This window comes from Eurypyga helias, unplaced genomic scaffold (genome assembly GCF_000690775.1).
Source record: "Eurypyga helias isolate BGI_N326 unplaced genomic scaffold, ASM69077v1 scaffold11895, whole genome shotgun sequence".
Taxonomy (NCBI): domain Eukaryota; kingdom Metazoa; phylum Chordata; class Aves; order Eurypygiformes; family Eurypygidae; genus Eurypyga; species Eurypyga helias.
Window position 1 is genome coordinate 25,805 of NW_010252096.1, and position 14,326 is coordinate 40,130.

General features: G+C 45.8%; 1 protein-coding gene across 1 annotated transcript in view; it reads right to left on the reverse strand.

Moving 5' to 3' along the window:
• Positions 1-14,326, reverse strand: part of UBR4 (ubiquitin protein ligase E3 component n-recognin 4) — a gene marked incomplete at both ends in the record, with an annotated part of 58,976 nt that overhangs the window by 25,687 nt on the left and 18,963 nt on the right. The window contains 20 exons of the mRNA XM_010152232.1: positions 467-676; positions 1,834-1,950; positions 2,413-2,520; positions 2,943-3,039; positions 3,776-3,944; positions 4,602-4,739; positions 5,291-5,395; positions 5,580-5,757; positions 5,893-6,023; positions 6,533-6,644; positions 7,229-7,350; positions 7,805-7,942; positions 8,171-8,345; positions 8,985-9,119; positions 9,593-9,656; positions 12,202-12,418; positions 12,808-13,024; positions 13,247-13,410; positions 13,694-13,895; positions 14,062-14,233. Of these exons, the coding sequence (XP_010150534.1) occupies positions 467-676; positions 1,834-1,950; positions 2,413-2,520; positions 2,943-3,039; positions 3,776-3,944; positions 4,602-4,739; positions 5,291-5,395; positions 5,580-5,757; positions 5,893-6,023; positions 6,533-6,644; positions 7,229-7,350; positions 7,805-7,942; positions 8,171-8,345; positions 8,985-9,119; positions 9,593-9,656; positions 12,202-12,418; positions 12,808-13,024; positions 13,247-13,410; positions 13,694-13,895; positions 14,062-14,233 (2,971 nt within the window). The remainder of the gene's footprint in view (positions 1-466; positions 677-1,833; positions 1,951-2,412; positions 2,521-2,942; positions 3,040-3,775; positions 3,945-4,601; positions 4,740-5,290; positions 5,396-5,579; positions 5,758-5,892; positions 6,024-6,532; positions 6,645-7,228; positions 7,351-7,804; positions 7,943-8,170; positions 8,346-8,984; positions 9,120-9,592; positions 9,657-12,201; positions 12,419-12,807; positions 13,025-13,246; positions 13,411-13,693; positions 13,896-14,061; positions 14,234-14,326) is intronic.

Genomic DNA, 14,326 nt, shown 5'->3' on the forward strand with positions numbered 1-14,326 from the left:
ACGTTCTTACATTTAACTGGGCTTTTTTCACTGCACCTGTACACATTTCAAAGCCCCCCCTTCCCCAGCAGCATCTTGGCACAAAGGAACCACGGTGGTTCAACCAGTCTAGGATTTAGCATGGAGATCCCCATCAACTTCCTTGCCCCAGTCGCAGCGGAAAAAAACCAAGCAAAAGGAGTCAGGCAATGGAGTAGATTCCCTTCAGGAAGACACACACTTCAACCAGAAACAGCGCCAGCAGCTCCACAGAACTGCCGGGTTTCAGAGTGCAGCGATGGATGTAGCGAGCTGGGCCGCTCCGAGAGATCTCAGGGCAATCCTAGTTGTAACAACACGCTAAGGGAATGGATTTTAAGGGTGCTACTATGGGAAAACCAGTCCTGCAAGGATGTGTTTTCTTGCTTCTGTGCAGCAGCCTTTCACTGCAGGTCCGGTGGAGATAAGAGCGTAGAGTAGGACTCACCTTCACATACTGACGGAGGAAAAAGGGGCTCATGTCAGGTGGAGAAGAAGTAGTGTGAGGTTTCAGGAGCTGGCTGGTGGCTACAGGCTCCTCGTCATTCTGCTGGCTTTTCCAGTACTCCAGCAAAGACTTCAGCACATGCAGACAGTAGTCAACAGCACCCGAGCTCAGCAACGCAGCGGCGGTGGCACTAGAGATGAGGGAGGAAGACTGGAAGAAAGAGGAGGTGGATTACTAAAGCACCTGAGAACGACCGTGTGGGCAGAGCAGGGGAAGCCGTAGAATCAGACGGCAGCTGCCGACAGTCTGGATAAGAGAGCAGGTTTTTATGAAACTTTCCAGGCAGCTTTTAAGTTTGGGGTTTGTTTGAGGTTGGGGGTTTTGGGTTTTTGTGTTTATGAAAAGCAACTCAAATATTTACAGAGACTCTTTTGAACAAGCGCTTAGTAAAGGAAAACAAATAAAATCTCCTCTTAAGTCTAATCTCCCCTCGACACATGTGCCAGAGGCCACTCTGCCATGGATTAGACAACTAGGGCTCTTTTTTTTCCCCAGCTTCTTTTTTTTTTAGGGTTGTTTTGTTGTTTTTTTTTTTTTTTTTAAAGTTGGGATTTCTATTTGTTTATCTGGGATTTGGCCAGCTGGGGGTGAATTCTGGTAGATAGAGAGTCCCTGTTGCAGATGCCGCTCAGAGGCTCTGCTCCACCCAGGTATTGCTCCACCTGCATTCTGCAAGACGATGAGCTTTGATTTCTGTGGGAAGCTCAAGTGAATAACAAAGGCTGGAGAAAAAGCTACTGTAAATAAAACTATTAAAGCAGCCCTGTAAATCCAAACAAACCCCACAGCTCATAAGCTCATTAAAATTTGATGCAGTTCAGACTAAATTTTTTAACCTCTATGCTTTTTTATTAATCTTCTTCCCACCACACATACTGCTTTTTATGCCTTATTACTGTACCTTTTAGCAACAAATATCTAAGGAATCCTCTTAGCGACTTTTACGTTGACACAGCAGCATATTGCTTTCCAATAATCACATTACAAATCCTCTTTAACCCCTTCAGCACCAGGAAGATGGAAGGAAAAAAATCTGCTAGTCCGTTTTAAATAACATCATTAACAGGCTGCCCTTTGCTCAGTCAGAAACTGCACAAAACGAGCAAATCTACTTGTCCTTTTCCTCCACTCTGAGTTTCAGCAAAGATCTTTTCTTCCACAAGATTAAAGTAACATTACAGATTCCTTATAAATTTTACCAAAGCACTTTTAACTGTTTTTCAGGTTTAGACCAGCTATTTGTTAGCAGCTTTTAGACCATCTTGGATTAAAAAAAGCCCCCCAACCAAGCAATTTGAACAATGTACCTCACAAATGGCAGACTTGGATCCTGACTTAGTTCGGGACATGAACACGCTGAGCAGCCTCATGACCACCAAGTGCACTTCGTTCACAGGAGAGCGTTCGTTTTTCTTAGACACGTCCTGCAAGGAGAGAGCCTGTCTGCTTACAAAGCTGAGCATACTGTCCTAAGCATCTGAATTTCAGTGTTCTGAGCCTCATGAAGCATTTCCAATTTAAGCTCGTGCAGTAATACTAATTAAGAGGCAAATTCCTCTATATAAAGGTAGACACTGGCCTGGGTGCCAGAGAAGAGTATTACACAAATGAAAAAGTATAGATGTCAATTCTGCATCGTTGAACACGCCTGTTTTAAGAGTTTAATTCAAGGAAAACATTTTCATGCTCACTTCTGGATTCCAGAACCAGGAAACAGTGACTCAGGTCGTTTTCTACCTTACATGAAGTGAGCCAAGACAAACAGACTGCCCGAACACATCCGTACAGCAGTGCGTTTCTGTGACTCCTATGCATTTAATTCCTCTCCACAAGAGGAAGCCCCGTCTAGGAGGAGCAAATGGAAGCGTGCTCATACCCCAGCTTACCTTTTTGTCCATGCACAGTTCTGCAATGAGTTGGGACAAAAGGTTATCTAAAGCTCCCTTGTCTTTCTCATCATCTCCATCTAGGTCTGTTGTGAGCATCAGAATAACCTGGGAATAGGAGTCAGTGAATAAAAAAAGGTTCCATGTTTTTAAGAAAAATACGTATTATCTTTCATAAAACCCCTACAGATTTTGTCTCGATTAATTTACGTTCTTGCCCCAAATTCTGCCTGCGCCATCACGTTCAATAAGAACATTCAGTGTCAACCCAAAAGACTCTCCCAGATACATCGGGGCTCAAGGATTTTAGCCTTTGGCTCATCAGCCGACTAATGCCACGCTAAGAAAGGGTACACATCTAGCAAAAATCTACGGAACCGGAATGCTGGGCAGCCAATCAAACGCTTCAGAGCTGGACTCACACTGTGACTAGGCAGGAAAGTGAAAGGGAAAAGCATGCAAATGGAAACCCGACAGTACTAGTCATTAACTGTTTTATTAAGGCTTAACTCCTGACCCTCCTCAGTCACCTGCATGTAAGGAATGGCCCGAACTCCTCCAACATTCCTCAGCTGAGGTAAGTTTTGCAGCAGCCTCTCCAGCAACATCAGTCGGACCATGTGCAGCCTGGGAAGTCAGAAGCCAGGAATCAGAAACGAAGGACTTGAGACAAATCACAAGAAATATTAGACCCAGCAGGATTATCAGCACAGGACTGCCATTTATGACATGAATTCAGAGCACGAAGAAGCCCTAAGGTCATTAACTCAGTACAGACAGGAGTGGACTCCCTCAGACTTCACAGTCAAGCGATGTCAAAAATGCAGAGCAACCCCGACAGCAGACGTAGTTCTTCATTTCAGAACTATGCTGCCTACCACGCCTGCCTGGAGATTTGCTGCCTGCAAACAGACACTACAAATCAGTTCCAAACCGCACTGGAGAAAGTACTGACCACCTGTTCCCACAAAATTGCAGATCCTTCCCAAGGCGCTTAGCACCCTTGCACATACTTTTTTTTTTCCCCCCTAACACTGAATTTCACGGGCTCCCAAGTTGTAGATTTTAGCGATTCCTCTGTTTAATAAACTCAGGTAGGGTTTTTTCCTCACTTTGTACAGGTAGCTGTTTAGTGGGACATGGATTAGGTACGTGTAACATGGTGAATGCACAGAGGGGGCATTTTGCAATGGCAGTTGGCTCTATTCTGGGTTTCTGACTTCCAATTTTTATTATCCAACAGAATCACCAATCATACTTCATTAATGATGCAGAAGTCAGACACCTACAGTCCACTCCTCCGTACACAATGGCACTGCAGACCAGACAGGCTATTTCTGAAGAGGAAAGCAAAGCTCCTTGCCTGTTGCTGGTGTGGACGTCTCCCTCTGCCTCCCCTTCCCCTTCCGATCCATCGCCCTCTTGCTGGCCCGTGGCAGTGCTGATAGCGCCCGTGCTTGAGCTGACGCTGCCTGGCCCGGCGGGGTGGCCCTCAGCTGCCGTGTCCCCATAGGCACTGCTTCGGCCAGACACTGCGGGGAAAAAAGAAAGGGAAAGACAATGTCAGCACAACAGAACGTACCTCTGGCCTGCATTGTAACAATCAACACAGATGACTGTACTTGGGGACTGCGGTTCTAAGGACATGGTGTCTTCAGTTACCTTCATAAAGCTACTAGAGTCATTTCCAAAGATGGCACTGACGCCCCCAGCACTCCTTTGCTCGCCCTCATCTTTGTGGCCCAAACTGAACTGATTCCACAGCAGTAATTTAAACTGAGTCAGAAGACACGTGTTACATACGGAGGATGGGCAGCATGGACATAAAAGTCTGTCTAGTTTTACCTGGGTATCAGTCTCAAGCAAGAAAGAGAAATTAGTTCTATCCCATCCAAACTTATCCAAGTAGGATAGTGAGTTCTTTCAGTTTTGCTCTAGGCTACTGCATTCTGCTATTCCAGGCCAGCAAAGACTACTGCAGATTCCACACTTCCAGAGAAGCACAAAAAGCGAGTAAACATTTACTCAGCAGGGCACTTTGGCAGTAACCATAAAACACTGCATGGCCACACCAGCTGGAGCAAAGATTTCTCCTTTGACAGGGATCACACGCCCCCTTCTCGCCCTGCTCAAGTCCTCTTACAGCAGAAAACAGACGTAGGGACAGTGGTGCAGCGAGAGGTACTTACCGCTGTGCTCACCAGCTACGGAGTCCACCGCGCTGCCTCCGCTCTCCGAGCCCACACTCCCACCATGGTCTGCAGGTGAGGTGCGAAGAGTTGAGCCGTCTGTCGCGGCTGTACTGCCTTCATCATCAGACGCTGGAGCTAAGAGAATGAAGAGAGCTGTTACAAGTAAAAACACTGTCTTGATATAACTTCAAAAGAAGCACATGCTACAAAAGAAAAGCCACAAATATTTCTCTTTGGTTGTTGTGTCAGTTCAACTACAGATCAGTCTGCTAAAAGCAGTGGAGGGGAGGTACGCTGAGAAGGAAACCTCCACATCAGATAGACAATTATATATGTTTCTTGAAGAACAATGTCTTCAAGTTATTCTAAATTCAAAGGAAATACAATATGTGATTTATTTGGTCTGCTTTACGAGGAAATAATGTCCTCAGCAGTCTATAACAAAAGTCCATCAAAGCAGGAAAAGGCCATAGATATGCTACCGGAAGTATATGAAGCCAATAGTAGTAATTGGCTCTTTAAAACTGTATTTACATACAGACTTTAAGTCATTGTTTAAGTCAAAATAAAAAAAAAAAAAAAAAAAAAAAAACCTTGATTCTTCCCAGTTAAAAGTTACCGCGAGCTAAAAAAAAAAAAAAAAAAAAAAAAAAAAAAAAGCTTGATTCTTCGCAGTTAACAGTTACCTGATGCTGTTGTATCTGAGAGCGTCCCGGCATCAAGAGAGGAAGAGCTGGGGGCTTGGCCAGACAGTCCTAAGCTCTGAAGTCCAAGCGCACTACTGCTGCTCCCTGCAAGAAGAAAACAAGTAATGAGCCTGTTTCTGTGAGGGAATTATGTTAACTCTGACCTTCTCTACGTCCTTCTACTCTTTGCTTTGTCAGTGGTGACATCAGCAGCTTCTGCTCTGTTTCCTTCCCAGTTTCCTCATACCCTATTTTACCTTTCTGACTGCCAATAGCGCCTACATCTTACCTTGCTGATCTTGTTGCAGGCTCAGGGCAATAGCCAATTCCACCATGGTTTCGTCATCTGCATCCGGAGGAATATCCAGCATAGGCGGGAATCCCTCTGCTCCAGCCAGAAGAGCCTCCAGGGGAGAAGGGTTCCCATTATTCACATTTTCTGAAGTCTCTAGAACCATAGATTCAGACTACGGAGAGGAAACACAGTGAGAGCTTTCACCACACCACCACCAGCTAACGGAGCACTACAAGCTGATTCATCATGGCTAACTCGAGTGCCTAACATACCTAAAAGGCTCCAAAGAGAAGCACTCAGGACTTACCACCATCTCGAAGTCCCCGTGATCAACTTCGCTTTGCTCCTGACTTTCTTGTCGGATATGCTCGCCGTTTGCCATCCCAGAACTCTGCAGCTTGTCTTCTGCGTCGTCATCGTCGTCATCATCCTTATCTCCTGAGTTACAAAGGAATTAACTCTCAAACGCACTCTTTACTCACGTCATCATGGACAAGAAATGAATGCTGGGGAAGAACCCAAGCTGTCCACAGTTCACCCCCAGCCACTAGTAAATCCATGACAACTACAGTTCACATCAATGCTGGAAAAGTATCTCTGGGATGGAGATCTGTTTCCCTAATTTTAGTCAGCACACACCTTTGTGACTGAGAGGGACTTGAAAATATGCACAGAAATACTTGGACAGTCTGGATTACCACCCCCTAGACCAAACAGCCACGTTTCCCTAACATGGACATAGGAATCTCTCAGAGATCTCCTCTTTGAACCCAAGAACATCAAAGAAGGGGTGAAAATTTAAAAAAAAAAAGTTTTTAGGGGGCAAAAGAGAACAGAAAGGAAAGAGACTGGAGTTTGTCCTATTTAAAAGACTATTTTCTTGTCTTTTCTGACAAATCAAGCAGGTCATGCTCATTTAAGGGCAAAGAGGAATGGATCATGCATACCCATAGGAGTATTGCTCCGAGGAGAGGACGGCAAGGTGACATGTCGCCGCTTGTTCCTCGGTCTCAGCACCCTGATCAAAGCTTGTTTGCAAGAAAAGCTCACTGCAGGATCCTGGAGAGTTAATAGTTAATCATTAAACTACTTGAGCTTTAAGTGCTTATTCACGGTATTTGGAAGAATAGCTAAAAATACACTTATGACTCTGCGTTGGACATGATTCACCCACGACATATGTCACTGCCTAACTTCTAACCTCCCTGTTTTCCTCGGCAATCGTTCCTCATGCTGCACGTAACAAACTGACTAAAAGGGGAGAGAAATTTCTCCTTCCTTCACTTCTGGCTGTATGTTTCTGACGACATGCTTCTATATTTTGTAACTGCACTACATATTACATTCTACCCATATTTAATGCTCTTCATATTACAGAATCATACAACCATTTAGGTTGGAAAAGACCTTTAAGATTGTTGTGCCTAACTGTTAACCTAACACGGAATTCCAAGTCCCACCAAGCCATGTCCCTAAGTGCCACACCTACGTGTCCTTTGGATACCTCCAGGGACAGTGACCCCTGGGCAGCCCGTTCCAATGCCTGACAGCCCTTTTGGTGAAGAAATTCTTCCTAACATCCAATATAAACCTCCCCTGGTGCAGTTTTATAGGCTGAAGCACAGCAGAGCAAGATTACACACCGGGCAAAGTAACATCTGCATGTAAATCTTGGATGCTGTATGGATACAATCCAGTTCACACGTGCAGTATCCGTGGATAATGTCCACCAAAGCATTGACTGTGGCTTCAACATGAGTGAGACCTAAGGAGGAATAAAAGTAGGACTACAATCAACTATCTTTCCGTTTCAGCACACAGAGTGAGACAGACAGTACAGGAGGCATCTTTGGTTTGCAGACCTCAAGGCGCAGTGTCAGCGCCCCAAATACACTGAGGTTTCCATCCAAAACGAGCTTACGCACCAGTCTTGTCTGCCTAATGGAATCTGCGCACGCCACATACACGCACCACTGAGCATCCTCTAACCCCATCCATGAAGTCAAACGTGAATAAATCAATCATCAGTCCCTCTTTACTGGCACAATACACATACTTTTGAACAACAGAATTTGAGCAGATATGCCTTAGAAAGCATTCACTGCATCATTAACACCTTAAGCCTAGTTTGCAACAAGTCGCTTTCTCTATTTACAAGCTTAAAATGGGCTTCCTTCAAAACCCACAAGCTTTACAATAGCAAAAAAGAGCTACCACACCTGGCAAGCAGGCTGGGGCAAGGAAGGCATTTTTGGGTTTTGACGCATGTAGCTTCCAGAAGTGGTTGACCAGCTGGGTAATAAATGTGCAGCCATCTCCTTCAGCGTGCTTCTGCACCTCCTGCCCTTCTTCGTTCTCTGTACAGATTCAGAAAGAGTTGTCAGATCCATGCAGGGGAAAACCTTAGCAAGCAGAGTAACACCAACTTTACTCAAAACAGCTTTGGTCAGAGGCTCTGATATCCTCATCACGAGAACTGTCACCAACCTAACAAATGTGTCAAATACAACCCCTGTCACACCGAACCAGATACCCCAAGACACCTTCAGTCAGCGCAAGCTGAAGCAAAATCCAGCTTTCTCTACCTGTTTCCAACTGTGGCAGCTTTGATTCCGTATAATGGACCAGATTGTTGGGTCTCATAATAGCAATGGACCGAGCAGTGATGACCAGCCTCTGAAACACTTCAGGATCAAGGTCCTTTCCTTCTTTGGTTGAGGAGCTCAAATACTGAATGGCTTTACTTAGCAACGCTTGATCCTGTAAAGTGAAAGATAACATAGGCAAAGGAAAAACAACAGACAGCAGTGTAACAAGGCAACTGAAATATAGGATCCTGGGGAAATCTGGCACTCGTTGCTTTAACTCTTGGCCAATGTCCCCTGAGAAGGGCAACTAATCTTAAAAAGTCATCCTAGAACAAAAGACACCTGGCTTAAGAATGGACTTTCACATTTTCTTCCCCTCAGGCTTAAATGGAAATGGAACGACCAGTATCTAAACATAAGCCTGCAAGTGGTTAGCAAAGGCTATCTGCAGGCATCTGCGTTTGCCGCAATTACAGTCTAACCACTACTTAACCGAGTATTTTCCTATCACCTTAAGCCAGATGCCTCTGGAAACAGAAGCCAGAGCTCTGCAGTTTGCAAGCCAACCTCACGTGTTTAGAGATCCTGATTTTCTCTACATAAACTGACATTATTTCCCATCAACATCTTCAAAAAGCATTGTAAGGAGTGAAGTTCTGGTGAAACACAAAAGCCAGCGAAGCAGGCAGCAGGAGCTGAAGGAAAATTAGCCAGTAGGTTTACACTGCACAGAGGGAAAGGCTTTCTAGGGGCGTGCTGCCCCTCAGCCGTAAACTGGGAGGTTACAGGAGACATCCTTGCACCATGTTACCTTGTGGTTATGGTATGCGGAGCGGCTGGTGTGCAAGCTAGCCAAGAGGCTCTTGGTTTGCTGCTGGACACTGGAAGGAGCTGGCATGGACAGCAGCATAGTGGCCAGTTCCTGAGCTGCCACCTTATTCTTCTCCTGCTCCCAAGAACAGACAAAGAACAGTACATTTACCATGAAGGTGATGCACGAGTCTGATTTCTCAGCGTACCTGCAGCTCCCTCCCCTCCTTGCACTGTGCATGCAAGTTTTTGCCTTCCTTCCGTACAGTTTTGACCACCTCCTCAATTTATTATTTGACATTTAAAGAACATTTCTCCCGTCTACACAAGAAAAGTCCTTTTGAGATTTAGGGGCTTCTACTCTGCTGTTTTTGTAAACGAGGTCACTCTACAGCACAAAAATCCCACCAGCGATAAATGCAAATGCCAACTGTCACTCTAAACTAGTTGCAAATGCCTTCCGCTAAGTCAACTTTCAGATCAGCGCTCTGAGCAAAACGGATGCGGCTCTCCTCCGTATCAGGCCCCCAGGGCTGCAGGAGGTGCTGCTGATCTCGCCCCTCCTCCCCATCTCCCAAAGCTCAAGAATGTATTCAGAAAGTTACTTGCCTTCTCGTTGACTGGTCCTACAGCAAAGCAGCTTTCCAGCGCTTCTAAAGAACTCACTACTAGCCTGAAGGGAGAAAGGAAAGCAGGCTTGAGTACAGCAACCCTTCTCTCTCCTTAGCACTTTGCTTTATGCGGGCTACAGTCATGAGTAGCTCAGAGACAGCTAACGAATGCCAAGTACAAAATCAAAGCATGATAAAACCTGCCACAGGCACCATGCATATCATTTCATTGTGTTACAGACCAGAGTTAAACCTGGCTCACGCTCACAGACAAACTTAGGACTGCTTTAATAATCCACAGCTGAAAGACAGGGGCTTTTCTCTACCAAAGAGGATAAAACATTTCCTCACGCAGCCTGCAGCAGGGATAACTTGGATTGTCTTGACAGTACCAATTCACCATGGCCCACAGACGTACATATGACTGCAGATCAAGGGTTGGTATGACACATGGGAAAAAGCGTAACCGACTTTTCTAAGGGAGCAAGATTCTACTCGCTTGCTATTTTCACACAGGTTGCTCTTTCCAATTTGGAGTTTCAGCACCAAATATTCCAGAGGAAAATTAATTGGAGCACTGGGTATGACCCAAGTGAGCGCTGCTGAAGTCTAAACTTTCGACAGCGGTAAGGCAGGCCAGTAAAATACTTGCCCCAAGGGAAAAAACCTTATTTACAACTTGCAGCAAAGTGCTGAATCTCCCCTGCAGCACCACTTCATGCCTCGCGGTAGAACTACCTGAAATGCCATCTGACACACCAGAAGGAGCAGTGCAAGAGTACAGGGAAAAGGAGGGAAGAAAAAGCGTTAAGGGGAGAAATAACAGTATAGGATTGGATACGAGGCAGAAGAAACAGTGATTGTCTGGTGGTGATAAATAATATTACATTCCCTTACCCGCAGCCACCCTCCACCAAGCTAGTAAGGGGAGGCAAGTGGGATAAAAAGACGGAAGGAGGGAACAAAGCGAAGAGAGGAGACTGTCAAACAAGCAACAGTTAGGCTGTGTACCGCAAGAATCTGCAAACCACCTCATCTTTACATTTCGCTAAACCATCTGCCATGCAACGACCAGAATGTAAAGAAGCAAATGGCACTTGGAAAACAAAACAAAACCAAACCAGTCAACAAAAAGCCACATCACGTGTTCTGCCTCTCTGACACACACGCATTCGTGCAGAGAAAAGGATGACATACTAACCGGTCCAGGGTGGTTAGGGACTCAGTTTCAGAACTTTGGGGGAGCAAAGAAAAAGGAAAAAAAAAAAAAAAATGTGTAAAGCTCACAGAAAAACTCCCTCAAACACATTCTAAGCAAAAGGCAAATTAAATGGGGAAATCAGGAAGCCGGGAGAGCACTAGGTACAGTAAATCTAAGCACGGTTCTTTCTACCTGGGCAGCAGACGTTTGCCTAACAGCAAAATAAATATAGGAGATCCGGGCCACCCAGCACAGAGAAGCCAAGCTTAAAGCACCACTGACGGTGAGATTGGAAGGAGGGGCACCAAACTTCCAATCGGAAAGCCGCCTCCGCCTGCTATTAGTTGTTCCTACTCAAGAGGCCCTTTATAAGGTAACCATGCTGTCTGCTGTAACACGTAAGGAAGAATAACCAGAACCATTTTTCTGTTGTTCTGAGCTCTTAGACTATAATCCCAGCGCTTTGGAAAAGCGGAGAGAATGCCTTGTACAGAGAGGGCCACCTTGTGGGGACGTCACAGCGGAGGAGGGAAGGAAGGAGAAATTAATCACAGAAAAAAATCCCATCAACTGTGAGACCAAACATTAAAGGATGGCCAAACAGCTCCTTCAGCTGGACATAACTGCCACTTCAAGCCCTGACCCTTTACCTCAGAATTTCAGCAAGACAAAACTAACCACTCTCAGTCAAAGTAGCGTATCCCTTACAATGCTGCTTTTTCAGCAGCTGTAGCTCCTCTCTGATGTATCTCCCTCCTATCCTTGCTGGCTCACCAGGCTTTCTACAACCCTTACGGCACAGACTATGAGCTCAGGGTGGATATAAAACTTCCCAAGTTCTCTCTCTTCTGCTAAATAAACACTCAGCTCAGACTTGTGGTTTGACTCTCAGTCAAACTTCTCACCTCACTGCAGTGAGGGGAAACAAACACTTTCTCCACCACAGCAGTTAAGCCTGAGATACGGGCTCTAAGATAAGCTGGTAGGAACCACTCGCCTAAAGCAGGGTGATACAGAAAATCCTCCCCAAAACTGAACTTCAGAGAGGCCTAACCTTTAAGTCCTAAAGAAGGAAAATAGGGCCAGCTTGGAATGAGAAAATGCACCAAAGGCAGCAAAAACCTCTTAGAGCTCTTCAAGCCTGCTATTAACAAATGAACTTAGCAAAATGAAGCGTGCACACAGATCTATCCATCTACTCCACCAGATAAACCACGAGTGAGCACAAAGCCCTCCTTAGAAGACACTCACTGACTTTTCAGCTGTTGTTTAGCATGGTAGTGAGAACACCTCGCTGACCCCCTCACGTTCTGCCAGCTAAGAAAGGCACACGCGTGTACCCAGCCTCCCTCTAGAGCAACTGCCCCCATCAGAAGGAGAAATAATCCAAGAAAAGCTGCAGATACCTCTCCAGGACAGTCCCGCTGGCAGCAGCAGGGGTGGCCGACTCCGTGTCTCCAGTGCCATTCCCCTGATTCAGGTTTGGGGGACAAACGTTGCTCACTGAAGCAGATGGGAAATCTTCAGGGGGCTCATCAGGCCATCCAAACTGCTCTTTGGTTTTGCCATAGATTTTTATGGAATCCATCATTGTGACTCCAGCAGGATCCACAGAAGCTCCAACTGAATGGTGAGAGAAATTGCTTAAAAACTAACAAAATTAGGGGGTTTTAAAATACAAACAAGCATGGCCTCGTAAAGGCAGGGTAGCAACTATATTGCATCATTAATATATACCCACTCTGAGAGTTTAATCTCTTTTTCAAGGCCACTTTCCTCCTCCATTTCCTCAACAGAAAATTACTGAGCTGAGCTATCGCCCATTCGTCCACTGTAGCAAGAAACTGGGCCATAAAGTCACTAAATGCTCAGGATCCACCCCTCGAACTGTTTCTGTACTCAGGTCAAAGAGATTGTGGAAACTCTCCCTTCTAGGAGGTGACGCACAGTAGCTTCATCCCAGCCAAGCAAAACCAGCAGGTAGGCAAAGCAAATGACTCCCAGAGACTTACTGAAGATGGTTAGTTTTTTGTCAGCTTGCAAGGCTTCCTCCCGAGTGAAAGGGAAATCAAACCAACGAGCCCTGGTCATGTTCAGCTGCATGGTGCGGCCAAAGATCTCCAGGTAGGAGGGCGCTCGCTCTATCGCTTGCGTGCCAATCTGGATCCGCATGCCTGTCATCACCATCGTGCTGTTATTGTTTGTCACTTCAATGGTGAAACCCCCAGGCTGCCAAAGACAAACCACAGCTCAGAAAGGTGAAGTCAGAAATTCACTGCTGAGCTAAGAACCCAATGACTGCACACAGGTGCCTCCCTTGTTTATCTCACAGCATCAGGGGATTTGTACAGGGTCACTTGAACAACGCAGACTTTAAGAAAAGGCACACTATCAATCTGGATGTTAACATCACCTAGAAGCCCGATAGAATGCCCAGATTGCCCCATTTACCTTTGTGTTGGCCACATACATGCCAGTGGAATTGAGCCTGTGCTTTATCTGCTGGGCATTGTACACCTGCAGCAGGTCATTGCCTCCAAACTCTACATCTGTGAGCTGCTGGTTGTGTTCAAAGAAGTCGATAGGGAAGTTCACTTGGCTGGATGTGCGAGTTGCTATAAGGAAAAGAGAGGTGCTTTTGACTAAATACACTCTAAGCAGGCAAAGCTGTGGTCAAAAAGCAGCAGAATAAGCTTGTCTCCTTCAGAAATAACCACGTGAGCCAGACAGCTATGTGTGTTTATACACATCTGCAGAAACACTTTACCTAGACTTAGCCCCGAGGTAACCCATAACTGTCAGAGTGAACACCTTCAATATCTATACGATGCCGAGCAACCTCTGCACCTACATGTGCCACTGCTACCGTGCACAAGATAGGCAGGAGAAATCCCTTACTAATAGCGGCTGCCTTGCGCTTGCGAACCGGCTTCATGATGCTGATGACGCTGCTAGGCTGGAGGGAGGGCTGGAGCCAGTAGGAAGTATTCTCCACATTGGCCATGTAGATCCGCAGGCTGCCGTCTTCACACAGGAGGATCATAGTGGTCCTCTGCTGCTCGTTGCAGGCTGTGTGACGGATGGCCACCATGTCCTGAATCTGCAAAGGCAAGCAATGCAGGTCAAGGAAGCTTGGGAAACTGGGAACTGCTGCTTGAAGAAACAAACTCTTTGCATTAGGAAAGCTGCGATAACTAGAGATTTTGTTGATGGAACAACAAGAAACCACATTTTAAGGGCCAAAAATACAGGGAACTATGACGAACCTTTGCTTTGGCTGGCAAGGTTTTAATCTCCTGGATGAGAAAGGTGTCCGGCTTCACCATCACCACCAGTGGAACACCGGTGGTTTGCTGAACACAGCACACTAAGCCAGGGTGGTTCATCACCTCAGACCACTGACACAGCGCCGGTGAAGTCTTACTCCCACCATTTGAACTGCAAGAGATGAACGGCAGAATGACATTAAGAAGCAACAACAAATGAAAACACACAAAATCCATCACTGTTCACATCAGTTAAAGCTTCGTC